Source organism: Dromaius novaehollandiae, chromosome 4, assembly GCF_036370855.1.
Source record: "Dromaius novaehollandiae isolate bDroNov1 chromosome 4, bDroNov1.hap1, whole genome shotgun sequence".
Lineage (NCBI taxonomy): Eukaryota > Metazoa > Chordata > Aves > Casuariiformes > Dromaiidae > Dromaius > Dromaius novaehollandiae.
Window position 1 is genome coordinate 39,852,489 of NC_088101.1, and position 27,759 is coordinate 39,880,247.

General features: G+C 39.2%; 1 protein-coding gene across 2 annotated transcripts in view; it reads right to left on the bottom strand.

Moving 5' to 3' along the window:
• The window catches only part of FBXW7 (F-box and WD repeat domain containing 7), a 180,950-nt gene that overhangs the window by 106,670 nt on the left and 46,521 nt on the right, over positions 1-27,759 (bottom strand). Inside the window, exon 1 of one of the 2 annotated variants that reach the window (XM_064510826.1) lies at positions 16,120-16,272. The exons of the other annotated variant lie outside the window; for it this stretch is intronic. Coding sequence (XP_064366896.1) covers positions 16,120-16,257 — 138 coding nt within the window. The 5' untranslated portion in view covers positions 16,258-16,272. Of the gene's footprint in view, positions 1-16,119; positions 16,273-27,759 lie in introns of those variants that run through there. 2 annotated transcript variants of the gene reach the window in all.

Sequence of the window (27,759 nt, forward strand, 5' to 3'; positions counted from 1 at the left end):
TTTAAAAAAAAAATTTACCTTGCGTAACGAGTACCTATTTTTTTCACAAATCAAATTACTACAGGAAGCCTTACTATTGTTAGCAACAGCACAACTATGCTTGTTTGATCAATTTAGGAAAGCCAGTCTGTATTAACATTTTGGTCTCATCTAAACTATGCCTCCTGTTCATACTAATAAGGAGTTGCTTGCCAAAACCAAACATTAGATCACACCTAACAGCAACATAAACAGAGTATCTTTAGCTACATTAGTAGAAGAGCACATGGGCTGAAAAATTCTCAGATTAGAAAAAATGCTCAAGCAGTTAATTATACCACCTTCAAATTCAAAGATGCTGTTGTGTGCCTATTTAGCAAGGACTAGAAACGCAGAAGTACCACAACCTCAACTCTTACTTCATGCTAAATACACATAAGCTCTGCCAAAAAAACCACCACAAATCTTCATACGGCTGGAGTGACAACTGCTACAGATCAAAAGGAGCACTAAGTAGTTTTTAACACTTCATGGCTTTAGGTAATTTTGGAGTATTTTGGTGCATTTTTATACACCTCTAGGCCTTTTATCTCCAGTAAAGGAGTCAGAGTAGCAGTAAGGATTTCACTCCTAGTTTTGCTTTCCGGTAGCAAACACCAGTGGCACTATGTGGGAATGCTCCCATTTCATGGAAAACACTACTGAATAAACACACATAATTAAGCTATAGGTTTCAACAGAAGGAACTGGGAGTCTTAACTGTGAAGTCCAGAATAATCATTCAATAACTCTTATTTTAAGTGAACAGGCAATGTGATTATCATGCAGAAACAACTACTTTGCTCCGAACTATCCAGCTGAATGGGGATCTAATCTAATAGGCAAAAGTGAAGCCAGGTCCAAACACTGAATGTTCAAATTGAAAAAGTCCAAAATGGAATTAACGATGAGGATAATTACTCACTATAATAGCTTACTAGCAAGATAGTAAATCCATCACCACTTCAAGTCTTAAATTAGAAATATACTCTATCTTAGTTTAAGAAATACGCTCAAAAGCTGCAGAGCGTGTATCCCATGCCCAGCTATAAAGCACACTTAGCTGCCTGCCTCTCTGTGGGTATACACACGAACAAGAGCTGCTGTTGTCATCTCCTCTCCGCTCCAACAGTGACATGCGCGCTAAATGTGTGAAGGAACTACTCCTTGAGATGTGTCTACTTCCATTGCAGAGTTATTTCAAGACCACGAAGCTTAACACGCAGGTTAGCATGGCACAGCCGGAGCAACCTGAATGTAAACTTTTCTCCTGAATCCACAACAGTGCCAAACACGGCCCCTGGGTGGGGATGCGTTTCCAGTGGAAAAACCTACAGATCTCAGCAGTGCGCTGTGCTGAACTGCTCCATGAATGCATTCACACAGTCTGTCAGCTAACATGGTGCTGCTTTCCCAAGCAGTACCATAAGAGCAACACATAAATAACTTCCAAGCAGAGCTACTCATTATTAATGCAAACTATTCTGAAGGCAAAAGCAAAACAGCATTTGGCAGCAAGAACACTGCCATTAAGGCACTGGGTCTGAAAACCTCAGAATGATTTACAGAGTGCCCAATTGACTTCTCTGTCTCTGTTTTTTTCCTGTCCACTAATCATAAAAGTCACTTTGGGTACATCTCCCCAAATGATGGGTTTTACTGATACTGAACTGCAATTTTACCAGATGGCTAGTGTCAGCTTCTGGCAAAATGGTAGCATGACTTCTTGGACAGAATCTCTATATCCAAACGCCGCAGAAGTGTGGCAGAAACGGGCAGACACACAGAAGAGACAGCCAAAAAGAAAAGGTTCACTTCAAACGCAGAGCAGAAGAGAGACAAAAAAGGTCAACTTCAATTGAAGCAGGGGGAATACACCTTGAGGACAAATAGCAACTAAATTAGGTTAAGTTTAAACTAACTCAGTAAAGTTTAAATGGGAGAAAGGGGAAGAAATTGTTCTGGTGGTTAAAAAGAAAAAGGCAGCAGCACTTAAGCTGAGGAAAATGTGAATTAAGAGCAGTGACTGGAAGTTAAGAGTATCTGTAACTGAACAATTAAAAAAAGTTTAAAGTAAATATCCTCTCTTAAGCAAGCCTTAAAGATAGCGCACAGAATCATGCTACCTCAAACCACCAAGAATAATCATCTCCCTTTACTCCCAGTAAGTTTCAAGGCACAGAGCAATCTTTTCAAGAAGCAGGGCATAATACGGTCTCCTAATAATGCCTGCAAAGCAAAGGAGCAGCAGGGCAGGTTATGCAATGAAAAGCTCTTGATCTCTTTATTCTGTTCTGACACAGGCTTCCACATCAGGACTCAGGCTAGCACTTAACCTGACTCATTATCTGGAAAATGTACATATTTTATGAAAAAACGTGGAAATAAGACAAAAATACAGCCAGATGGTACAGCAAAATCTTGAGCTCAACTTTATGTTCTTTTCTATTCAGACAGAAACGAGGTGAGCAATGTCTACAGGAGAAATCCCCCTATATGTGGCATTTTATTTGTAACTGGAAAATATTTTTGCCTAACGACTTCATGTGCCGGGGGGGGGGGGGGGGGGGGGGACGACATCTAAGGGACAGTTTGGATTCCTTATGAAGGCAGTCTTTATTCAGCCTACATTTATTGTCACCTACTTTGTAGGATCGTACTTCCAACCATCACTCTACTTCTCCCTCAGCCTCTCAGTCTTCCTTGTCTTGCAAGTTTGATTCTAACCACAGCTTCACTGAGAGGTTAAAGCAAGGAATCTGCACACTTTGGTCAGCACACAACCACCTCCCAACACTTCCTATACTACTACTTTTCTTTTCTTTTAACTGAATTCAGAATTTTAGTTTGGAAAATAATTTTTTTTTTGCAAATAAGCAAACACTGAAAACACGTAAGAACTCTATATCTTCTAGAAATAATTTTTTAATAAAGTGCACATCTCTCCCCTTCCCCCCTAACCTTTCTTTTATTCAGAATGACCTATCCTATAGACATTAAGGGACAGCCCACAGCACCTGTGCTGCACAGGCTAATAAGCCTGGTAAGTCATTAACACCACTGAATGAGTCAATAATATTAACAACTCTAAAGCTAAATGCATAAAATAGAAGGTCACATGGTCCAACGTATCTGTAAATGGACTAAATGAAACAGCAACTATTACTTCATTTAAAACCTAGTGCTTTCAGACCAACTTTCTAGAGAAGATCATCAGCTAATTTGTACAAATGAGGAATACCCAACCAGATTAAACAGCTATCTGTTAATCCTGACACTACACTCTTCTTATTCCCAGTCCTCCTACATTATTCCAAGCATACAGGGAAATGACAGACAAGAAGGAAAAAACAACAAACAAAAACTCCCCCAAATCTTGCCAAGCTATCACTTTCTATCTGAAGATCCATATTGGACGACCCCTTTTCAAGGCTACTGCCAAATATTTCTATTTTAAATTTCCTGTTTTCGGTTGCCCATTTTTAAAGAAGTCTGAAGGACTATTATCTAAATTGTTCAGATGTCATGCAGTCCTAATTGCTAGAAAAAAAATGAAGTAATTCTATCAGTACTGCTAAAGCAGCTGGGAGTAAGAGGCTGTAATATATTATAGACAACAGATAATTTCATATTTGGGTTTACTCTGGCAAAGTTATAAACTGAATTTGTGAGATAATAAAAGACAGCTGGGGATAGGGTTGGGGTAGAAAACATGCTTCATGTAAGCAACACAAGACAATAACACTGGTATTTTACCAGTTTTTTGAGAAAAACAGCTCAGTCTTATTCCTAGGAGGTTGCTGTAAAAGAACAAGGAGTAATATATGTTTTATGAAGAATGCCTATCTGTCCAGTGTCCCAATTCATATCTTATGAAATGTTCAGCTGTGTACATTAATCAGATTTTGTGCAGTACCCACTGGGCAATATTGGCTCCATTCTGAAAACTGTACTTTCGAAGATGAACTCAAAATCACGTACTTTCTTCCAGAGCTAGTCAGTGAACTCATAAAATGTTTTTGCATCAGCATCTGATATGAACCCTTTCACCTTCTTTTTTCCCTTCTAAATAAAAGCAAGAAGTATGAAGAAAGAGAAAGAAAACAGAATGGTTGCAATTACCAAACTTGCTGAAATCTGTTAATACATTGGTTTGTTTGCATTTTCAGCATCCTCAGTACCAGAAAGATGCAAATAAAACGAGCTCACATACTACCGGGAGCTAGCAGAACAATTTCCCTTTCTTAGTGTCTCACTTAAAAAAGAAAAGAAAAAAGAAGAAGAAAAACAATTAAGGTCTCCACATGGTACTAAAAAAGTAAATGCCTCCTCATTAACCTCACATCTCCAGAACACTGCTTACCACACATTGGTTCCTAAGTGTTATGGTCTGTGCGTCACTGGGAAGCTTTCCGGGAGCAGATCTAAAATCTGACCTTGCAGAACAACAAGGCACTTGCTGACAAACAGCCTGCAAGACAGCCAGGGTTGAAGGAAGATGATATCCCAACCTGTCCAAGTGAACCTGGCCCCTGCCCAAACAGACTCTTAGCAGGCTCCACTGAAGAAATGGAAATGGTTGCAATTATTGTTATTGGTTTAATGCCCTTAAAATGGGTCTCTGAGAATCTTATTTCAGTAACTGATTAAGCAGTATGGTTCAGCAGTAGGGCATTTGCAATAACAACCTAAGGAAACCTGAATTTGCTTGGCCAAACTATTTCTGTGACCAGGAAAGTAATTTTTGGAATCTGCGTGACCAGAGATGAAACCAGCTAAGAACATTAGGTGGCCTAAGATATTAGTGAGAGCGAGGCACTCAAGCCTTCTCTCAAATCCCATGAAGCAATCAACTCTGAATACTCTGTGTCCCTACTCCACAATTATGGTTTGAGATTACTGGTATTTTCCTCCTAAAGAAAAGTGCTGTGATGATACAAGCAGTAAAAAGAGCTAGTCCACGACGGGAAAGCATTGACCAGAGAGACAGTGAACAAATCATCTGTCTGAACTACCAACCAAAAGACATACTGGTACAGCATGTACAAATATAAACAGTCTTAAAATTTGAAACTAGGGTCATAATTGAATTGCATAAAATAACAGATAGTAGAGAGAGATCCCTTTCTGAGACTAACTAAAGTGGTTTGAGAGGCTACTGCCTCTCTGCCGCAGGATACTGTCCCTGAAGCGCTACCAATAAAGTCAACTATTTGAGTGCTCCCTAACCCACTCCAGACAAAATCAGGCAAATTAACTTAAACTGATGATTTGATCTACGTTATATGATGTTGCTGGCACTGGATTAAAAAGGACTAATGTGAACTGCTTTAAGGTCAGCAGACCTCATGCTCTTCCAATAGAGGACAAGTAACAGCTGCGGACCAGTTAACAACTTGCACCACTGGAAAATAAACAAGTATCCATAAACTAAAACTTGTGCTCTTCAATAAAAGCAAGCAATGTTTCTCTGAAAGTTAGTTATACATTCTCTAATTCACTAATTGAAAGTTAGTGATACATTCTCTCACCTTCCTCTCCACATAAATATGGTTGCATTAATTCACCTCCCTATATGAACAAAGCTATACAAGTAAAAACCACTTGATATTACTGGTGTATTTCTTGGTTCAGTTGTATATAGACAAGTGCTTACTTTTCTATTTCCTCATCACAAGTTCAAGAAGAATTGATACATCAATCATGGATTAATTTCAACATCAATAATGTGGTTCAGCTTGAACTGACCGTAACAGCAAATCCTTACACAAGCGCAGAAAAAATCCTCTTACCCTCACCTTCATCTCTAATTGCTTATGCAGAAAGTAAATTGATATAGCACCAATACTGGAAAGTTGGTGGTAAGTACTACACCAATGCGGAAGAGGTTTCGTCTTTGAATTGCATTTCATTTGTTCTCCTTTCCCCCTCCCTTCACAAACGTTGAGGCTCAAAGAATTTGCTTTCAGTCTGATGCATCAGCTATTAGCATGGCCAAACATTACACTAAACAACAACTAGGTAGGTAAACATTTCCAGTATTTTGTAGCTTTTTTCCTCCATTTTTTCCTTATTTTCTCCTTGACAATGCACTTAAATATAAACAGGGATAGCCTTAGCACCACTTTGTAGCAGATCATGCAGAAAAAGCTAAAAAAGCACTTTAGAAGCCTTTTCCAAACATGAGTAGATTGCTTTAAGACAAAGATGGAGAATATTCATCAAAGCAGCTATTTTTCCACTTTCACCTTCTTAAATGTTTCTGTATCACTTCCCTGACAGACCATAAAACAAAAAAAAGTTATCAATTCTAAATGAATGTCTTTGAAACACAGTCAACAAAAATGACACTGTAAGCATGCGTGCATCCTGTACAGACTCCAATCTCACTGAACGAGCAGTCTGTCAGAGTTGTATATATGATCCACATGTTTGTTGTATATATGATTCTCATGCTTATGTGGAAGGCATGCAGGGCTAGGATAGTTTCTTTGCAACTGTGAGCCCATCACAAGGGCAGCTGCAAACAGGTAGGACAGCCCACACTCCTGACTTTTCAAGGGTGTTTTCAGTGTGGATATGCGTAGGTAATTACTGTCTTTCCTGGATGACTGAGCTAAACGGCATCGGCCGTATTGATCAAATGGAGACTGCACTGCTGCCCTTCCAAACTTGGCACCTGCCCTTGCTGCCATGTCAAGTGTATAGTGTTTTGCAAAAGTCAGCAGCTATGCCACACAGCTGCCTTGCAGATCTCGGGGATCAGCACATTTCCGAAGCAAGTAGATGAAGTTGCCCGGGCCCTTGTGAAGTGTGTGTTGATGTTCAGAGGGAGAGGCTTGTCAGATAGCTGATAACAGGTGGAAATTCAAAGTAGCTGATACGGTACAATCTCTGAGACAAGGCTGTTTGCCTCCTTGGTGTGCCAGATGCACCCACAAATGGAGAGGGAAGGGAGCCCAAAGGGTCTGCCCCAGTCGACACAAGAGAAGGGAGTTCTGGACACACTGAGCAGGTAGGGCACGTTTCTGGATTGTTTGTCTGTTTTCTAACAGAGACAAGTTGTTTGAGAAAAAGACTGGTGAAATAACTGACTGATTCAAACCAAATTTTGAGGCCATTTTCAAATTAGTTCAGAACACAGTTTTACCACCAGCATTTAAAATTGATGTGGCCAACAGTCCAGCTGCTAACAGCTGTATTTCACTATGACTGTTTCTGCCAATATAATGGCAAATAGGAAGACTTTCTGGATAATACATCGTCTGGCAGTAGCAGCAAGACCTTAAAAAACAGGGCATCTGTATTTGTCCTTACAGGAAAAACTGCCTTATGGTTATGGAGGTTATCTCCTACGACAGGCTTAGCTGGAAGCCTGTAAATTGGACCTTACAGTGACCATTCTCACTGCCACACACCAAAAAGCTTTTTTTTTTTTTTTTTTTTTTTAGTAACTGTAAGGCTCTCTCACTAACAGCTCAACATCTCAAAAGGTCAAGTCTCAAGCAGAGAAAACCAGAGTATTGTACCGACCATGCTGACAATGCAAAGTCCAATTCATACATCATGGCCCTCAGTTCTGTTACTACCTTAACTTTTCTTCTCATTTGTCTGCGAGCTTCTATATTCTCAGGTGCAAGGCTGATTAATAAATGGTACCATTCCATCCAAAGTTCAGAAAGCACTTTTTGGTCAACAGGACATAGAAGTCAGCTATTTGCTCAACAGAAGCAATGATTAGGTATAAATTACTCTTATATAAGGATACAAAAAAATATGATTGAACTTTCTAGGGTGTTTACATTTTCTTTCCTATCATTTCAATGTCTGGGAAAACATCCGGCAATCAAATTTTCTCCAATAAGAATCCTGGAAAAAAGATTTAGGCTCTGAGAAACACTTTCTTTTCCTGATGACATCACTTGTAGATTTTATCAAAGACTGGAAAGAACATATTTCCTACTCATTACAGTGCAGTGGCACAGTACTGAAATCCATTCCCTTGCAGTTTGTAGCCATTCTCAAAGGTACTGAAGTTAACACAGGGTAATGCTACCAATGGAGTCTACAGATATGCAGTTACTCCTTGAGACTGAGCATATGCTTCCCGGATGTCCTTCCTTCATGGATGGACATTGACCTGAAACACCCATGCGTTTGCCAGGTGCTTCCAGTACCTTGTCTGAACACCTGAGATAACTACTTTGACACTGAGGGCACCAACTGCTTCAGGACAGCATCGACTCTTCCATTGAAGAATTGATTGCTTTAAAAGTATTGGTCAGTGAAAGTTTGGGTAGTCGAGGTTCCCAACTTCTGGAACTTCTGGCCCAAAACCACTTTTTGCAGATTGCCCAAATACAGTCTTGCATGATTTTTAAGTCTGTGTGGGAAACAAGAAACCTGCTGCACATCTGCTTGGGAGGTGGAATTCTCCCAGGCAGAGCAAACATCTGCAGCGTTCAGCTCTGAGGCTCACAGGAAACACAAATCTTAAACGAACCGGTTAGGACTCTTCTGTTTTAAAGGACTTGTAACAAGTGGACAGGAGGAGCCAACTCATAAAAATCTCATCCAAAGTCTATTCAGTCCCAAATGATAAAACTGAATGCAGTCAGGAAACTTTCTCTGGAGAGTCACAAAATCTGGAAAAGGTTTGACCCACAATAAAAGGACAGCAGGCTAGATATCACTAGGTCTATATTTCTGCCATTAGTGAGGAAGCAGAGACTGGATGATGGGGGACTCATCATTTATACCCCAACAAGCATTAAGCAGCTCAGGTGCAAGTACCATCCATCAACAAGAAATGGTTGGCTTAGTAAAAATCACATTATCAACCTCAAGAAAGCATGAGATTTTATGAGCTTGCACAGAAATTCTCTTTGTTATGCAATAGAACTTGGTGACATTTCTTTGAAAAATGAAAGCAAGCTTCAGCAGATTTTCTGGCAGGACTTTTACAAAATATAACGTATCAATGTTAAAAGATCCTGAGCAGAGTTTAACAGATATTTTTGAAAGATCATTTAAGTCCTTTTTTTCCTTTTTAATTGTGCACATACAATTCCAGTGGGAACTGAAATATTAGCCAAACGTTTTATAGTCACAGGTATATTAGGACTAAAACAAGCACAACAGTGAAATCCTAGTTCTACTCAATTCAGTGATAAAGCAGAGCCCTTATACAGACAAATAGTTTGGAATAGCTAATGATTAACAGCTAATAGAAAGCACATATTCTGTAAGCTAGCCTGGCACACTTATTTGCATACATTTTATTTTGCTTTCAAAATAGACTTTCTAACACACTAAAATAAGCTGTTTAAGGAAACTTTTAGAAAGAACAGGGTGCAGACAGACATACATACACTCTTCTTGAGTCGTAGCTCAGCCTCTCACCCCCAACCCGCTTATCACAGCACCCAACCAGATCTCCTGGCGTACCTGTGCACATAAACATCACTAATCCAATTCAGTCTGAATGAGCCAGGTTAGCTTACGAGTTTAAATTCTTCGCTAAGCAGATTCATTTTGCCTGAAATAGATTAGGAAGCACTTGCACGAGCAGTTCCCCAGAGAGATTAGAGGGAAGAACAATCTCCTTCAGGCAGGGGACAGGGCAAGTGGCTGCTGGCTGTAAAACGCCACCCGCCCAGCTGAACCAGAAATGAACGTCTACTACGGCCCAAGAACGTCCACGGGGAAAATTAGCAACAGCTCACTTCAAGTTCATGGCCTATTCCACTTCACATCTTCCCCATGTTGGTAAGACCCACCTTAAGTGAAACAAGGATTTCAAGCCTAGGCTTACAAAGTAGCTGCTACCAAGTTCTAGACATAACTGACATCTCTGACAGAAACTAGATGAACCTTATAGATGATCTTTAAAGACCAACTGCTACCACTTCTTTTATTTAAGTGGAAAACAAACTGTAACACTGATTACAACATCAAGTATTTGCCAAGGGACAAAATTATTTTATTGGAATTTTTGTTTAATACATGAGGAAAAGCCTTTTGGTTAACTGGAATTACCAAAAAGATTGTATCTTATTATCCTTATTTGCATTCTTTTTTCTTCTTTTGCAGTCACTTTCATAAGTGGCCATCCTGAGAAGGCTGACAAGAACAGAATTTCAAGTGCAAAAAAACAAGACCATGCACATACCCAGATGGCAAACGCCCCACAGAATTTACTACTTGGCCAGGGAGCTGTACTCTCAAACTTGTTTTAATTTTTTTTTTTAACTTAAGTTGTTGAAATAACCTCAAGAAGCGCTAACAAAATATAAGCCAAGTCTGCAAATGCCATGAAACAATAAGCAGAGATGTTGCCAGTCCCAAGTCATTTCATTCAAGGCCATACTCATTCCACAACTCTATGACAAATGGTCTTCTTCAAGACAAAGTGTTTAGTGTTTTTGCTACAACTTTCTCTTGTGCATACATCTCTCTTTCTGTTCTGTTACCACTTCTCGTTATTCACTTCTCCAAAAAGCTGCAAGAGCACAACCTTCCTCCAGCATTCTTCATCTAGAAGTAGAAAGCAAAGCAATCAGTTTATACACAGGGAGAACCTGAGATTCAGACACATAGGCAGGACAGCTGGACTGTTCACATTAATGACCCAAAATAAGGAGCTGGAAAGCTACACTTCTGAAACCTACTCCAAAAACATTTCCTTTTCTAAATGCCTTCCAAGGTAACAGGATGGAGCTGGATACTTCCTAAAGATTCAACTGGCTACAAAATACAGCACACCACTGTTCAGGGGAGCACAGGCTGCTCTTACCAAATCCTCATCAATAAGCAGCAATGGGAAAGATGACAACTGAACAAAGAGATGGCCACAGGCTCCTGATATTCTCAGATGTTGCAGTAAACAAGAAGATACGAAATACAGGTCCATCTATGGCAACTGGACCTCTTCTGTTCGTGTGGCAGTAGTGCCATACACCATTTCAAAAGGGATCTGGAATCAGTCAGGCACGAACACAAAACTCTCAAAATCAACACCTGCACATCATGCATTTATACATATTTTATAAAGGATTTCTGATCACATTTTATAGTTATGACAACAAGTCCAAAATATTGAAAGAGGAGATTCTTTGTTTATTCTGAAAGGTATGTGCAGTTGTTTCTGAGCATTCACTTATTTATTTGCTTAGGTAATGACCACACACACTGACTGCATGCTTCGTACTCTTGAAAGACAGTAGAGGTAGTGAAAGATGGCAGTGAAGTGGTGTGTAAAAATTTGGCCCTACCCTTTGAGAGAAAATCTGTGGTGGAGGAAAGACTGACGTGTCTTTCAAAATATTAACATACACCATTAAAGGATCTAGGAAGGGAACTGATACCTGTTTGTTTCTGTATTACATTTACCATACCCACTATACAACACCCCACAGATGAAATGCTCAGTATTGCTCAAAACCCTCAGCACATTTGTGAAAAGTCTCTTCAAGTCTTCAGGATCTGTGCGAACAGAGTATCAACAGAGCTTGCTTCTCAATGCGCACGCATCATCTCCAGAGTAGTTCCCAGGTAAACTTCATGCCCTGTACGCACCATGAGACCCAACCACAGAGGCTGCAACCTGCCCTTCAGCAAGTGTAGTGCTTTCTCTAGTTACAGGTGTGACAAATACAAACGAGGGCGCACCACTGTCAGTGTGCGCCTAACTTTCCACTGAGAATAAACCAAATGCCTCTTGCACAGCAAAGCCTTTTTTTATACTTTGTAAAGAATAATGTTTGCCGAACAGCACAAACAAAAAACTAAACTTCCAAACCACAGGCAAGGCAAAGAAAAGAAAGAATATGTAAAATCAAGACATACAACTAGTTGCTTGCAATGATATAGATCTGCTGCTTGTTGGGGCCTCCAACAGAGTTTAGGAAAATGAGGAGCAGTAATGCAGGCAAGTGGGGCTTGAGGAGAGCATAGAAAAACCGGGTTCTGAAAAGAAATGTCAAAGTTACATCAGCAGCTGTGTGCCATGCCAGAGAATATTCCAGGCAGATACATGGCAGCATAAAACTAGAAGAAAAGTATGAGGGGTAAGCAAGGAAAAACAATGTGAAGAGTAGAATAAACTATACAATATAAGGTCTCAGACAAATTATAGATAATTCATTACTAGATATACAGTAAACAGGATCAGATCAGTGCCTGTAGCCAAGTAAGTGCATTATTGATCTACTGTTTTATGCAGGGCTTGGAAAAAGACGACGACTCAGGAGTAAGTGTTCCAGCACATCCATTTTTATATTTAGAAACAGCTGAAACAAGCAGAAATGGACATTTCATAACATTAGTACTTGATTGTTTATTTTATGCTTCAAGACAAATTGGCTTTGTGCACCCAGAAGAGGAGCACTGTCATAAAGGCCAAGAACTCAATTCTTTAATAATATTTAAAGCTTCTCTAACAATTGAGATGAAAGGAGTCCAAGCAGCATCGTCCTTGCAGCTTATTGTTGACACTGTCAGGACAAGACATTCTTAATGGAAACACGAAAAACTCAGATGCTAAAATAGCTATAGCCAGTGAAGATCACTGACTAGTCCTATTAGTCCATAAAGTAACTGCAGCAGTTAAAAGCAAGTATTTTCAAAACTTTTTCATCGCTCTGAAGTCCCTGTGCTTGCCCTCCCAACATATGCATGTGCGAATCTGTGCCTGACCCCGAGAAGCAAAGGCTGCTAAGCACAACCAGAGTTTTACGTTGTGAAAATGCAGCAGAAGAATATTCACCTTTGCAAGGGAATCTCCGTAAGAACCAAGTCATTCAGAGCAGGTATCAAGATCAACAAGGATCCAAAGAGAGTATTGAGTGAGAACAGGGGCAAAATCAAATTTAAGACTAACATTGGACGATTACAAACAACAGGTTCTCTCATTGTGACCACCAGAGACAAAAATTTGACCCTATGACAGCAGTTGATTTTACAGAATGAAAAAAAAAAAAAAAAAAAAAATCAAAGTGATATCCCTTTTAGAGTTCTACCTGAGAAAACGCAGACTGTACTACAATCTTTCCCTGAAAATGGAAGTAAATATTCTGTTTGTGATAGGTTTTGCCCGATACCAGTGGCTGCTTGCCAGCCACCCATGCAATCATTAATATAAACCAACCAAAGAGAAGATAAAAGTCTTTATGTACTGCCAGGATTGGCTAAATGAATTGCCAGTATCGGTGTGTCCTTACTGTAACCTCCTCAAAAAAACGACACCAACTACAACTGCAAATGAAGTTTGATGCCTTCTGCCACCTAATTATACCTTATATATTTTACGTCACCAGGACATCAAACATGGCCATAATTCTGTAAGCAAGCACAAGATTTAACTATCCAAATATTTACATTTTCCTGCTTGTGGAGCTAGCCACAAACATCTGTAAAACTACTTGTCCTAAAACAAACCTTTTCAGATGCGATGGCCCGAATTACTTGACAATAGTTAGGCAGCCAATGAACTGCCATAACCTTTCTTTATACACCAAGTATTTCTCAGCCATTCATTCCCACAAGCAGGTACTTGTATGCTTTATTCTCTACAGTTCCTAGACTTGGAATTTTAGTACTGTAAGTCAGAGATCAACAACAGACATTGGAATGACATCCACTTCATACAGTACTTGGAGATCTAGTCCATAGACAACTCAGATGAAATCTAGTCCTCTTCACAGGAAAAACTGTCTGAACTATTGCTTGGTACTTATTTTTTATGTGTATAGTCCACACACTTTGGTGCAAAAAAAGATGCTATGGTTTTGATTATGTTCACAATTTAGGATAGAACAGAGACATTAGAAACCACTAGTTATAAATTTCTTGGATAATGCTTGAGTAATGGAATGAATGAATCCTACTTTCTAAATTAGCTGGTTATATTTCATCAACTTAGCAATGCTTATATTACATTAATATATGAGGCTTGAACATCAACAGTAATTCATTATGAGTATTGCTGTAGCAGTTCTAAACTTACCATTGAAAAAGCTGATCTGAGGCAGTGACAGAGGACTTCTTTGCCAAAGTCAGGTAACATTTTTATTTACTCCCCCCCACCCCCCTCAGGAAAAGGGGGGAGTGAGAAAGAAGTGCATTTATTTCAAACCAAACCCAGCTAATAGGGGAGAAAAAGCTTAGAAACATAAAGAATAAAATACTCATTTTCCCCACAGCAGCAGATGTCCTTCCAAGTGAAGGCAAAGAATCACAGCATTTTTTATACTCTCATGTTACAGATGATCTAGTGTCTTCAATAAAGAAAATACCAAAAATAATCAAGCAAACCTTACGCTAAAGATGTCCAGACATGTCAAACTATCCTAAAGTTTCTTTCTCAAGAGAAGTACATAGTTGGCATCAACAAGGACCTTCTTGGAGGCAAAAAGACTCTTACAAGTTCCTTCAATAGCTCAACTCTCTCCTCCCAAAGATAGGAGGGAGGGGGTAGCCCCCCTACTTTTAATTCACAAAATTTAGTGAAGGTGGAGAAATACCACGTTTGGCCATCTTACCATTATCTGATATGACACTGGAGACAAGAAAGCTGCTCCAACAAAACTACCAAAGGGAAGAGAAGCTTTCTGACACGGGCCATTCTACTGTGCAGCAACCGAAACCTCACATGCCTCTTTTTCTCTTAATTGTAGTATCCCTTAATGATACATTTGTATCACCAGAAGTGTGAAATTTCTGAACTGCTCTGTGAATTCTGTGTTGATTCCTCACACCTTTTTTTTAAAGAGAGCAATAGCACACATAGGAAATTTTAAAAGGATGCTTTTTACATTAGCAGAAGTAAGAGGAAATACAATACAAGTCTGTTCTACAGGTTACAAGAATTTGGCTTTTAGCACTCGTGATCCACTATTCCCCAAACAAGAAGGCAGTCTGCATACTAGCAGAAGAGAACAGTCTCATCTACCAACATGTACAGAGATCAAATCCTATGCCCTCATGCTGCAGCTACCAGGATCTGAACATCAAATGACAGCTGATATGCTTGGTACATATTAAGACTTTATTGTGACATCTTCAATATATGTATTTAGAAAAAGCACAGTCACCATAAAATGAGCTAATGTCTATAATACAATCAATACATATTCTGTGTCTTTGTTTTTACACAATCGGGCTCATGAATTTGTTCATTTGTTGGGACGGGGGCTTTGTGTGTGTGACAGTGGGAATTTTTTGCTTCAAGATTTTTTAGATTCCTAGGAATGGTAAAGGATCTAAAACATTACTGTAAAATCCAAGTCATTTTTGCTACCTGTGCCAGCCACTTAGTCAGCAAACAGCTTAGAATCGTTAAATGTGGTTACCATCAAAAATATCAAGCTTCTTTGCCATTCTTCTTCTACAGATAGTGGGCTACTGTTTTACTTCGCTTTCTTTAGAAGAGTACATACCACAAGGAGCTTGAAAGCAGAGTACTAGTGAGACACAAAAATAATTTCCAAGCAAACAATCAGCACTGTAGAATAGCAAAAGAATTCATGTTAAATCTTGTATAAAACAGGTTTGAGGAAGCCTTTAAGTTGAGACTGAAGCACAAGAATACATTAATGCTCTTCATAAAGAAAGAAGTCTGTTCTGTAAGTTTTCCTAGAACGGAAGCTACGGTCACCAGACTGAACCTTTGCAGTCTGGGAAAGATTACTCCTAGTTTCTAATACAAGTCAGAAACTGGGAAGTCAAAGTTGCAATTCTTTGCCTCTTCAAGATGACAATTCTCCTCACATACAGGATTTATTTTATTTTATTTTATTTTACTGTCAGAATTCTGAGGATTTAGAAGCTCTACGGAGATGAAGTTCAGCCAAAATATTTTAACTACTCCTTTTTCTAAAGGGAGAAATACCAGATGTGCACAGCTGTAAGCAAGGTATGTAAAGTACTTAAACTAACCTACACATAGGCATCAGTGCTCCAATCCAATCACAAGATATATGTTTAAAGGAGAGGCCATGCACGTTATGCACATGCATAAACAAGCCAAGAAATCCTGAGGTTCCAAATATGGGATAAGAGAACAGTTTAGACCAAAAATGCTTGCAAAGTCTCAAAACTTACCAAGTTTGTAAGTGCTTCTGTATTTCCAGTTGTTGCCATTCTTCTGGGTTCCAAACTGAAAATCAACACCAAGTCAGCTACAAGTAGAACCATATAAAAGCAGTCCTCAAATGGGCATGGGGTAGAGTCTATCCACATTACTCCAGTTAGATCAAGTGGCTTGCCAATTCATATTTTATTTTAAATTCAGCTGGCACACTGTAGTAATTCTGCTGTCCTGCACTGACTTCACAACATGGTTTTCACATCTCAAGATCTTGAATTGCTGGGGCCATACAAGGTATCTTTCCAAACAGGGAGGAGGGAGGGAAAAAAAAAAAGCAGCATTAGTGACCTATCTTCCATCAGGAAATTACCACTTAAAATTACAGATTGCCATAGCTTTAATAGAAACAAATTACAGAACTGCTTTCCTTGCTCCTGTACTATCACTCAGACCATGTTGTCTAGCCATTTCCTTTCTTCCTCAGTTTATGTCACCTAACCAAAAACTGCTCAAGAAAATTATTTTGTTGTCACTCAAGATATTGTGAGAAATAACTGTGGTTGTGGGTGGAAAGCAGATGGAAAATGCTTTTGTATACATTATGTTATGACAAGTCCAGAAGCCTCTTCTACTCTCAATCGTGAATCGTGAGTAAGGGAGTAGGCGTTTTGGAAGAAGGAAAGGTGAAATCTGTATTCTTCAGGGGAAAAAAGGGGGGAAAACGGACTGTCACTGACAACTGTGCATCTGGGAGTCAGCACAGTGTGAAAGAGAAAAACAAACAACAAAACTGACCAGGCAAACAGATGGAGCCAAAAACCTTGGGAAAAAACCCAAATGACAGCTGCATGAGTTGGCACGCAATTCCCAGTGGCTGGCAAAGATGCTACACATGTATTTGTGAAGTGGTGGCAGAACAGGAACTGGAGGAGTAAGCTCCATCTTCCTGTAAAGAAGAGACTGCAGAGACTATTTGGTTAAAAAGTAGTTAAAAGATAGGAATCAGGAGATCTGACTTTTATCCTAACTCCAGATGTGAGAACCTGGATGTCATTACCTTCTTGTATCTTATTCTCCCAGCTATACTAAGTTGGACTTGCTGTTGTAAGGAACTTGAAATACACCCAGAGAAATGTTTTGCCACCTTTCAGTCACTTGAGACTTCACTTTTCTTTGTAATCTTCCCAAAAAGGATTGAATTATATGGAGAAAATGTGATCTAGCAGGCAAAGCACTGAATTGAGGCGGAGGAGACTTTGTTTCCATGCTCAGATCTGCCAGCGGCCTGAAGAGTGACTGACCTTCAGTCACATCACTTTCAGAGCCTGTTTGCCCATTCAGAAAGTGAGGTTGATTAAGTTCGCCTCCTGCAGAAGTGCTTTGGAAAAGCAAAAGCCCAAGAATATTTTGAAAAAGCAAAAGATCTAGACACAACTATTGACTATGTTCACATTTCATTGAATTGAAAACTGAATGGCACTGAGCACATAAACGTCTTACTTGATTGCATTCAGTGCAAACAGAATTATTGCTCAATCCACTCCAGTAACCTGAAGGCATCATTCCTTCAGAATACAAAACTGAGAAAGGAACTATTTACAGTAAATTTGAAAAACACCCTTCCTCTGTCAGGTGCCATATATAGTAACCCTACTTCAAAGCACTGATTCATCACAAGACACACATTAAAACGCTACATAATTTCCATGCAATAGAACAGATGCCTGAAAAACAAACGCAAGTCTGAGCTATCGTTACCAATTCCAGGAAACATAAGACTTAAAATTAATGGATGCCTAACTAGAAGAATGAAGCAGGCATTTGGGGCTAAGAGAGTTTTGGCAACTGCTTCTGAAAGTGAAGCAAAGAAAAAAGATTAACACAAGCAAGCTGATGAAACTCACTATGCAGCCACGCAACCACTAGTACAAGCAAAGCACAAGTGAAGCAACAGGGGAGAGTGAGAGCGTCCCCTTTGGTCTTAGCATAGTCTGACACTATCTTAAGAAAAAAGTGAAGCCATTCTCTAAGGCTGACACTGATGAAACTGGCCAACTAAATGTCACAGATGTTGGTCTTACTTTCCTCAAGCATGCAAACAGTTATGTTATACCTCTGCCTCTTCAAAATCAGTTTTTGAGCATTACACTTTCTCTTCACTTGTTGGACCCACTATCGGGTGTCTGTGCTGATAGTATTTCTTTCTCTTCCAGCACTTTCCCATTCCCAGGAGGGCTTGATGGTCCAGTTAAGACCAGGCTAACACCTGGCCCTAAAACAAAAAAATGACAGAAGATCATACTTTCTGCACATCAGGTTCAGTTAGGTATAAGGGATATGAAAAATCCCAACAATCTGAATGAAATTTAATGAGAGAGTGTTAAACCAGTATTTCTTTCTTCTCAGTAAAGTGTTTATCAAGAACTGCAGAGTAACAGACGGGATTAGGACACAAAACCAATGCAACAGTTCTGGAACTACAGTCTCTCTCTTCTCCAAGGCTCACGGCAAAGGACACTGAAGTCTGCAAAATCATATTCCCTCTTGCTTCCTCTCCCCCTCGTTCTTGATTGCACAGTGGCCTACTTTCCACAGCAGAGCTGGAAGATGTCCCCACCCAAACGATTCCTCAGCGCTCTTCTAAAAAAGTAAGAGCTGCGAGTTTATATCTGTCCAGGATTAGGAAGGAACTTGCACCAGGCCTTGAGTGCTCTAGTCATTACCCTTTTGTGCAAAAGGTAGGCCCTACCACACCACGCTCTGGATCTTGAGCAAGTACAGGTATCTAATGCACAACCATTTCCAACATGTGGAAGCTTGACCTTGCAGCCTTAGTCTGCAACCTTAGAAACATTCTTTTACAGTAATAGCTTTATGTTTGTAATATAAGGAGAAAGCACTTGCTATCCCTCCACACACATTATTTCCTTAAGTGGGATCAGACATTTGATATACACACATATCTATGCACATAGCAAACACAACTTAACTCCTGAAGCTACATTCATACTCCAGTATCAGAGACTTCCATCTTCAGCATTTTCCAAGATAAGTCATTCAAGAAATCTCCTCTGTTTCCCACGTATGTAACCAGCAGGGGCAAAACATTACAGCCAACCTATCCTGTACTTCATTTCTAAAAAGCATTAAAAAATTGTCTACCATGAGATACTCAAGATTGCCAGCCCTACCCTAGATTCCACCGTTCCTTCCAAGTAAGAGGGCAAGGCCTTGTAAGTGCACAGCATGCAGAACTCAAAACAACAAACAGAGAGCCCTAGATGACCATCTAGCGTCGCTCTACATACTCTCACTGCCCACGCAGGCCCTGCTTTGAGTTAAAAATAAGACAGCACATACAAAGACAGTCATCCCTTACTCTCATTGGGTCCTCCTCGCAGCAACAGAAGGCTGGCAAGAAGGGAAAGCAGGGGGAAGCAAGTTCAGGACCTGCTGTGAATCCCTTAGAGATGCCCAGAGAATGGTGCAATGAAATCTGCTGCTTTTTAGATACTGGATGATAGTGCCTCAAATAAGAAAACAGCCTAAGACCAAGGAAAATATTTTGAAAACAGTAGTTACATGCATACATAAAAAGTGTATGTGTAAAAGAGGTTCTAACCTTTCGTTAACTCAGATTCGTCTGAATAGTTTTTAATATAGTGAATTCTCACTGTCTCACCCTGCAGGCTAAGATCTTGCTACAATTTACCTCAGAGAAATTTTTATTGTCAGTATTAAATTGCTGATAAAAACAAGGGATTTAAAATATAAGTGCTGACACAACCCTAACTACAGCGTTCTGCACAGCATAGTGGCATAGTTATAATTAAAAAGACAGCCTACATCAAGTAAAAAGCTTCACTGCAAACCTTTTAAATGGATCAATACAATATCATCAGTGACATCTCAAAAAGCATAGGGAGGATAAAGGAAAAAAAAGAAGCTTGTTATGGAATTAAGGAAAATTATAAGTATTAATTTTTTATATATATATGTGTATGTATATTGAAATTGTGGGAAAATAAGTTGCTGAATTTACAATTTAATTCTGTCTTTAGCCACGAAACATAACTTACTGATATGGGAGATATTTATTCTCTATTTTTCTTGCACTAGAGTATAACTGCAAAGATGCAAAGGACACAAACAACAACAACAAGCAGCTACTAAAACTGGAATTGAATCAACCACTATTTGAGAATCTCAAGACAGAAGCTTAAACTGTACAAGAAAAAAATCTTTGCAATGGCTTTATTGAGACAGGGAGCAAAGTAGCTCCCATAGCATTCAATTTATGAGGATAAGACATTTTTAAGCAACTGGAAGTATTGAAAGAATGACTGGAATGGTTCATACTGAGTCAATTCTATTCTTCACCTACTCCTTAATACCATCTACTAAGGCTGAAAAATCAACAAGCTTTAACAATCATGGCACAAAGACCCAAAGACTGAAGTTTGGTACTTTGCAAAGTGAAAATTCATTCCCAGCAACAGCAGGACAATTAAGCTACCAGTAGGTAAGAAGTTCCTTGAAGGGCCTGTAGACCAAGCCAAGCCACGAATGCAACTTCCCTTTAGCTCCGGCGGTATTACTGCTCAAGGACCTGAAGATCTCTGCTGTTGCAATGACCACATTTTGCTCTCCATAGCTGACTAATGCCTTGTGTAATCTAATGTGTAAAAGCAACCTTTCTGGGGGGAACAGTTACGCAGAATGTACATGAGAAGTTAGTTTGATTAAAATTGGTAATATTTACTTTGAACCCTGGAATCTCATTGTCTTTAGTACTGCTAACAGGATTGTCTGCCCTAGTGCTGGTAATGCCATTAGCAAGACAGTGACTGTGTACCAATCTCCAGCGCTAGGACTTCAGCCTGTAGGGGTGAAGAAAACCATCCCAATTAGACACAGTTACCCTTACTTTGGGGAAATCTCATTCTATATCCAAAATTGACTTTTTCTTCTCAATTCAGCTTTGAGCAACAGCACTTTGCTATGCTTTGTTATCTCACACTGCTCTCCTGACAATGTCAATATTGATGGCAGTAACAAGATTTTACTGCAAAATGTTACTGTTTCCTGGGTTGACACCGTTTTTCCTGTTTTGCCAACAATGCCAGCTTTGAATAATCAAGAGTTTTAGACAAACTGATCTAGCAGTTGTCTAAAAACCTGGTGATAATTAACTTCCTGAAAGAACAAGACCAATGAAACGATGAGCTGCTCTTTTAAAAAAAGTAAAAAACATAAATCACTTAAGCTGGACAAAGACCAAGCAAAGCTGAAACACTAATAGAGAAAGGAATTTTTGAAGAGTGAATAGATGAGGATGAAATCAGTGCTAGATTCCAGGTTTGCTGGGGTTTTGCAGTACAGAACAATTTGTATCAAGTGCACAAGCTCTAAAGACTGGTTGGAGTGAGCCTGAAGCTCAGGGTTGAGCACGGGGAGAATCGCATGCCATGTTATGCAGACGGTCTGACTAGATAATCATAGTGGCTTAAAAACCTTAAAAATCTATGAGCCTTTTCTCTCCCACCCAGTTTCTCTGCAGCCTGCTGCCTCCCGCACATACACTACGCTTCCTCCTTCCAGTTCTTTACCCTCACCACCATCTCCTCACTCAAACAATGTAAAAGATTCTCTATTTCCCAGTATTTTCAGAAGAAAAAGTCTGATACTATTTAAAATTAAAGTTTTTTCTGTGGGAGATTCACAGCCCGTTCTACCTTCTCTGCCTGTCCAATTACCGAGAGGCATCTTTTCTGAACACGTGGCATCAGGCCCCGCCGGTCTCTCGGCCACAAGATTGCCAGATCTGCTTTCTCTGCCAAGCTGATGCCACACAGAACAGCTCTCCTGAGAAGCAGAAGTTTAAAACAAAAACAAGCAAACAAAATCAACATTCATTCAAAAAAAATTATACACCACTGTACTTTGGAATTCAGTAAATTTTCTCTCTTCCAGGGCAAGAGATGAGTGTAATTATAAGCACCCCAGAAAGTGGGCATAAGACAGCACGACTGAAGAAATTAGGAGGGAAGCATTTAGACAACGTTAGGAACAGCACTCTCTGTAGTGAAGTTGCTTTGAGTTTGCTCCCCTTTCCAAATCCCTCCCGAAACCAAAAAATACATATCATGTTGCTCAACTGGAATACTTTATGCCACTGTTAAGCCACCACTATTTTTGTTGTGCCATAACCAAAGAGAGGAATATAGATGGAAGAAACCGGCTCCACAGAAGCAGAATTTAGGTACTTTGGGGATCTAGTCTACAACATTTGTACAACATGACATATAAGCATGGAAATGCATTTACAGAAGAATTAATCTTAAATTTACTAAAGGCCTTGACCTAACTAAAGGGCTTTTTTATCAGATATACCTAAATCTATTCCTTCTTACATTACAACTAGTCATTTCACTAGGAAAAGGCTTTGATTTTATTTTATTTTTTTAAACCAGTGGTCTTGAAGAACTAAATTTAGCCACGAGGAGTGTACCAGGTTCCTTTTAGACACATCAGGATTACTATCTAAAATGCAGAATTATGATCACAAATTTTACTTTGGACAGAGCAAAGCCTGACATTCAGCTCCCATGCCACGTTTCTAAAGGCAGCAATTTGGAGGGCAGATATAAACAAGTCACAAAACACAAATCTCAGTGAAAACTATTGTGCTTCCATATATATACATATATATACATACACACACATACACACACTGCATGTTTTCTGCAAAACCAAACACAACGCTACTGTTCAGCTACTGTGCAGATTTTATACACGTGCAGGTAAGAAGGCAGATTTACAGCAAGGCTTTCCTTCCTCAAGTAACTGCCCTGTTTCTAGTTCCCTACAACCTACTGCTTTTCCTCTTAATATCCCATCTTTACCTCCCTCAAGTCTTCCTCTGATTTTGTGCACAATTCCTATTTTGAAACAGTAACTTTTGTTCTCCAGTACAGCTACTTTTTCAGTTTGAGATGAGGGCTAAACACACAAGAATACAGTCATCCCTATACTTGCAAAATGAACTTGTTTGACAAATTCAGAGGTACAAGATACACCATGCATCCATTTTCACAGTTTTTTTTTTTTTTTTTTAAATTGGGACTTAATTCAAGTTAGCTTTGAATGAGGCCTTGAAAACATCTGCAACTGCCAGTGAACCAGTATTTCTTCCTACTGAAACCAGCAGAAAAAGGGGGGAAAGCGGAGGGGGGGGGGGGAGAAAAGAAAAAAAAATGCTATTAATCAAACCAATCGATTCCTTACCAAGTAGTCAGGTACAGAAGCCCTCAATTGATCTGGGAGATCACAAAGAGTGAGAAAACCAGTTTGGAAGATCATTATCCTTTGTCTGTAGCTACATATGCATTAGAAATAGCACTGCCCTCACTGTGAACGATCAGAGAGAGTTCAGCTCTGAGATTCAGTGTCAGAAACAAACTTGCTCAGTGCCAGTACCCCAACCCTACTATCAGAGGTTGGAAGATTTCAGGAAATAACTTTTTCATAATCTAGTAATTCTGCATGACTCTAGGGGCAGCATTTCATTCATTTTCTCCTCTTGCCCCTTCCTCCCACCCCAATTCAAACAACGCCAGGTCCGATACAGGTGGCAGGACGGAGGTGGGATAACTGGATTCAGAGAACAGCACCTGCGACCATCCACCTGCTCCCGGAGAAGGAAACCATCGGCTGCTTCAAGCGAGCGCTGCCCGAGTGAAAGCAGAGGCACCGTGCAGCCGGCATGGACGCATGGACCAGCCACAGCGGCTGAGCTGCTGCTTGGCGGAGCGGAGATGGGAAAGCACACCGGCGAGTTCACACCGCCCGGCGTTTCGAGCGAGCTGCAAGCGTTGCTGCCGTAGGTATGGTGGCTCAGTTGATGCGAAAATCTGGGAACTTCTGTAACACAACCCCATGCCTATCACTCTGCTGCATACATCAGTATACTGGTAGGGAACAAATACCATTTTAGACTCGAGGAACCTTACTTGGTTTCATTTGAATCTCAAGTAATTGGAAGAAAAATCTCTTACCACCACCATTCGAACGCTCTCTTCTATGTTGGGCTATAGGATCAAAATCTGTATCAGAGCCCTTGATGTATAGCCCATTTTTATTATTAGAATTACTGCCTATACACAGAAAACTTTACTGTCTAATGAGGACTCCATTAGACCGTATCTTGTGCATGTCCAGCTCTTTATCAAGTGCTACCAGTTTTAATTTAACACTAATTTGCAAGGGAATCAATTTGCAGAATACAGAGAATATATTAGAACTTGTTGAACAAAAAGAAGTATTATACAGTGAGTTATTCACTTAATTTTTGCCAAGAGGTCAACAAATAGACATGTGTGGTTTCTCCTATTAGTAGCAAGCATTCACAATCTGGTAACACTTGCACTTTCCCTAAAAGGTAGCATGGTTATAACAAAACTGTCAGCACACAAGAACCTAGCACTGTCATTTCAGCACCATCAAATTAAACTACAGTGGTTAAAATCAAAGTCCCTCCTGGAAAATATCATTTATTCATATTTCTCTGGGAGACACCTCTATGAATTCTGTTAAAGCAGGTGAAAAGTATATTATTACAGAACCAATATAATTCTCTCTCTCTCTCTCTCTCTCTCTCTCACACACACACACACACACACACACACACACACACACACACAGGTTTTTTTTAATAAAGGAAAGTAGTTTGTTGCGAGATTTCTTTTACTATCATGTTGGCAGACACTTTAAATGGGCAACATTTCAAGTCTAGGAAATCATCCTGCTGAATGGCACGCAAAATCAAATCAATCTTGGCAAATATTAAGGCCTAAATACCAAGGTTAATTTTCAACAGTGTATATAACATTTAAGATAAAGACAGCTTCCTTCTGACTTTAATATGGATTTATCATATTTAGTCCATTGTTTCACATATTCAAAATTCAGTTCTTATGACTTATTGTGATACAATTTCTCTAAAAAGGGTCATTTTTGCAGCTGCGGTAGTGGCTATCCCTGCAAATATCTTCTGGCTAAACAGTAAGAACAAAACACTACTTTTAAATACGGCTAAGCATTGTTTTGTGTTAATTAGAGTACTACTGAAGCCCCAGAAGCTATAGTAATATGCTATATACAAGAAACAACTCCTCCATTTACCTTGCACACAATTCAGAGGTCCTACATAAGAGTCCACACCAGGAATTCAGCCAGTGGGCAGAGGTATGTGCTTTGGGGCAGGGGCACGCTCAGACCACGTTACCAACGTTTTAAGATCATTTAGAGCAGGCGCTTTGAATAAATCTCCGGTGAACTTTCAGAATGTTAAACTTAGTTATAACATTTACGATATTTCTATTAATTAGTTTCTTCACTCATTCTGCTCTATTGTTAGTACAACAATAATCCAACAGAACATACTACTAGTATTTACTACTGTTTCCGTAATACATGGCCATCAATAGAAAGGCCTTTCGTCCTTCCTGCCCTAGCTACAGTTTCATGGAGTTGTTACATTTTGCAGTGCAGTTTTGCACGGGGCTCTTTCTATAAAATGATAATGTTCCATTTTTCATTTTACCTGAAAAATGCAATTCTTTCCAGCTCATTTTTCCCAGTGATTTACCGAAATTTTCTTCTTGAACTTCAGGACATGACTCCTTATCTCTTTATCACTGTGTTTAGACACACAAAATAGAGTGGATCACATCAGCTTTCTCACAAATCCTAGTACAAAACCACAACATTATGGTCCCAAAAATCATAACTGGTATTAACTAACTTTGGAAAAGATACGTAACAGAAGAATAAAACACATTTAAAAGTAAAAAACTATTTTAGCTTATTTTTCTTATCGAGTTAATACCTTTAAACGGAAGTGATTTTTAATTAGTCTCTTTCCTAAGCCAACAGTTGCATTTCCTTTTACCTATTAAGGCAGTCTAAAGCAAATAATTGAAACAGGGTAAGCTTGCTGGCCCCACTCAAATCACTGAACTCAGCAATCATTGACTAAGTCCTGCAACCTGAGCTCAGAGAAGCGCTCCCACCTCTCCACGCACACACTTTTGAACACTACTCCTCTTCAGCGCAAAAAAATGTTTCAGCTCATTCTGCTGTTCCAACTGAACGACCAGTTCATGCAAACTGAAGAAACATATTGTGTGTTGGAGAAATGGGAATTTTGGTTTCTTTTGACATGTACAAATTGGCAAGAGACACCTACTTCTGCAAGAGTACTCATGCTCACTTCACAGTATAACAGCTGAAAAAATAATAATCTGAATGTTAAGCTATATAGTGCATGGACAAACATGGAAGTAGTAGAATATTCTCATAAGGAAGAAGATATACCAAATTACATGAGTGAGAATCAACTTCTGTTTAGCAACCTTGTTCAAAATATAAATGGGAAACAAAATTAAAACCTACTGGTTTAAATCCAATGTTTCTTGCTCATTGATTTTAATCATGATTAGGTTCAACAATTTCAAATCAAACCACTTCGATTTATTTTGGGCCATTTAAATCTCTGTAACATACAGTCACTTGAAAAACTGTTACCAATTTGATCTTAACTCTTAGTTGCTTAATGTTAATTAAGCCAAGGTGACTGTCATCCCCTAAACTTCAGCAAACCAAAGTCACCTTTTGACTGTTTCTTACTTCAAAGCCCATGCAGGAAATTCCTATTTCCTGATGCAATTTCTTCCATCAATTTTTGGTTCAAAAGAGACACAAGATGACAACAACTAAAGGCAATTTTTAATAACACAAGTTGTTTTTACTTTTAAAGCTCTCATTCTTATGCATTATGCCATATATCCATAGGCAAGGGATGTTTATTCTTGAACAATAAGGGATAAAAACTATTAATGTATTTTGAAAGTGAATTCAGTGGAAACTATTACCAACCACTGTAGCATATTTGGTGCTTGTACTATTCCCCAATTAACCTGGTAGATGAATGCTGCACTGCATATCTAAAACTTTAAGAGTTTAACAAAACATGTTTCAATTTCATCAGCCTAAGACAGATTGGTCCAAAAGACTGAACCAATTAAGCTCCCCACTTTCATTCACTGGATCACAGCTCCTAATAACTTTCCTACAATAAAACTGATGCTCTGATGTGGATTTTTTTTTTTTTAAGTTTAGTTTGGTTTGCTTTCTAAATAGAAGCAGCTTTTTGCTTCCAAACCGTAATATATTAGCAGAAAACATTTAAGTCCAATTGACAAAGAATTGTTACATACTCTCCTCTAAGCATAAAGTTGGACTATGGTTGCCATGGATCAAGTTCTCAGGAAATGTCTAAAGCACAGCTGCTATTGTGCTTTAAATGCCTATAAGAAAAGGGGCTAACCTGACACACATGATGTTGATGAAGACAATTTCCAATTCTATTTAGAAAGAATTGTACAAAGAATTCTGAATCAGAAAATACAGCCTGTATTAAAAAAATGAGGAATTTCCAAGGTTACCTGGAGAATACAGTTAGAGAAGTTTTTATTCTGACAGACGAGACGCTGCATCTTTGAGCACCTAGCAGTTTCAGAGCAACTCGAGGCTGCAATCAAAACATCCATTAGAGTGCTCCACGTTTCAGCACAAGCAAGCAAGTGGTTGTC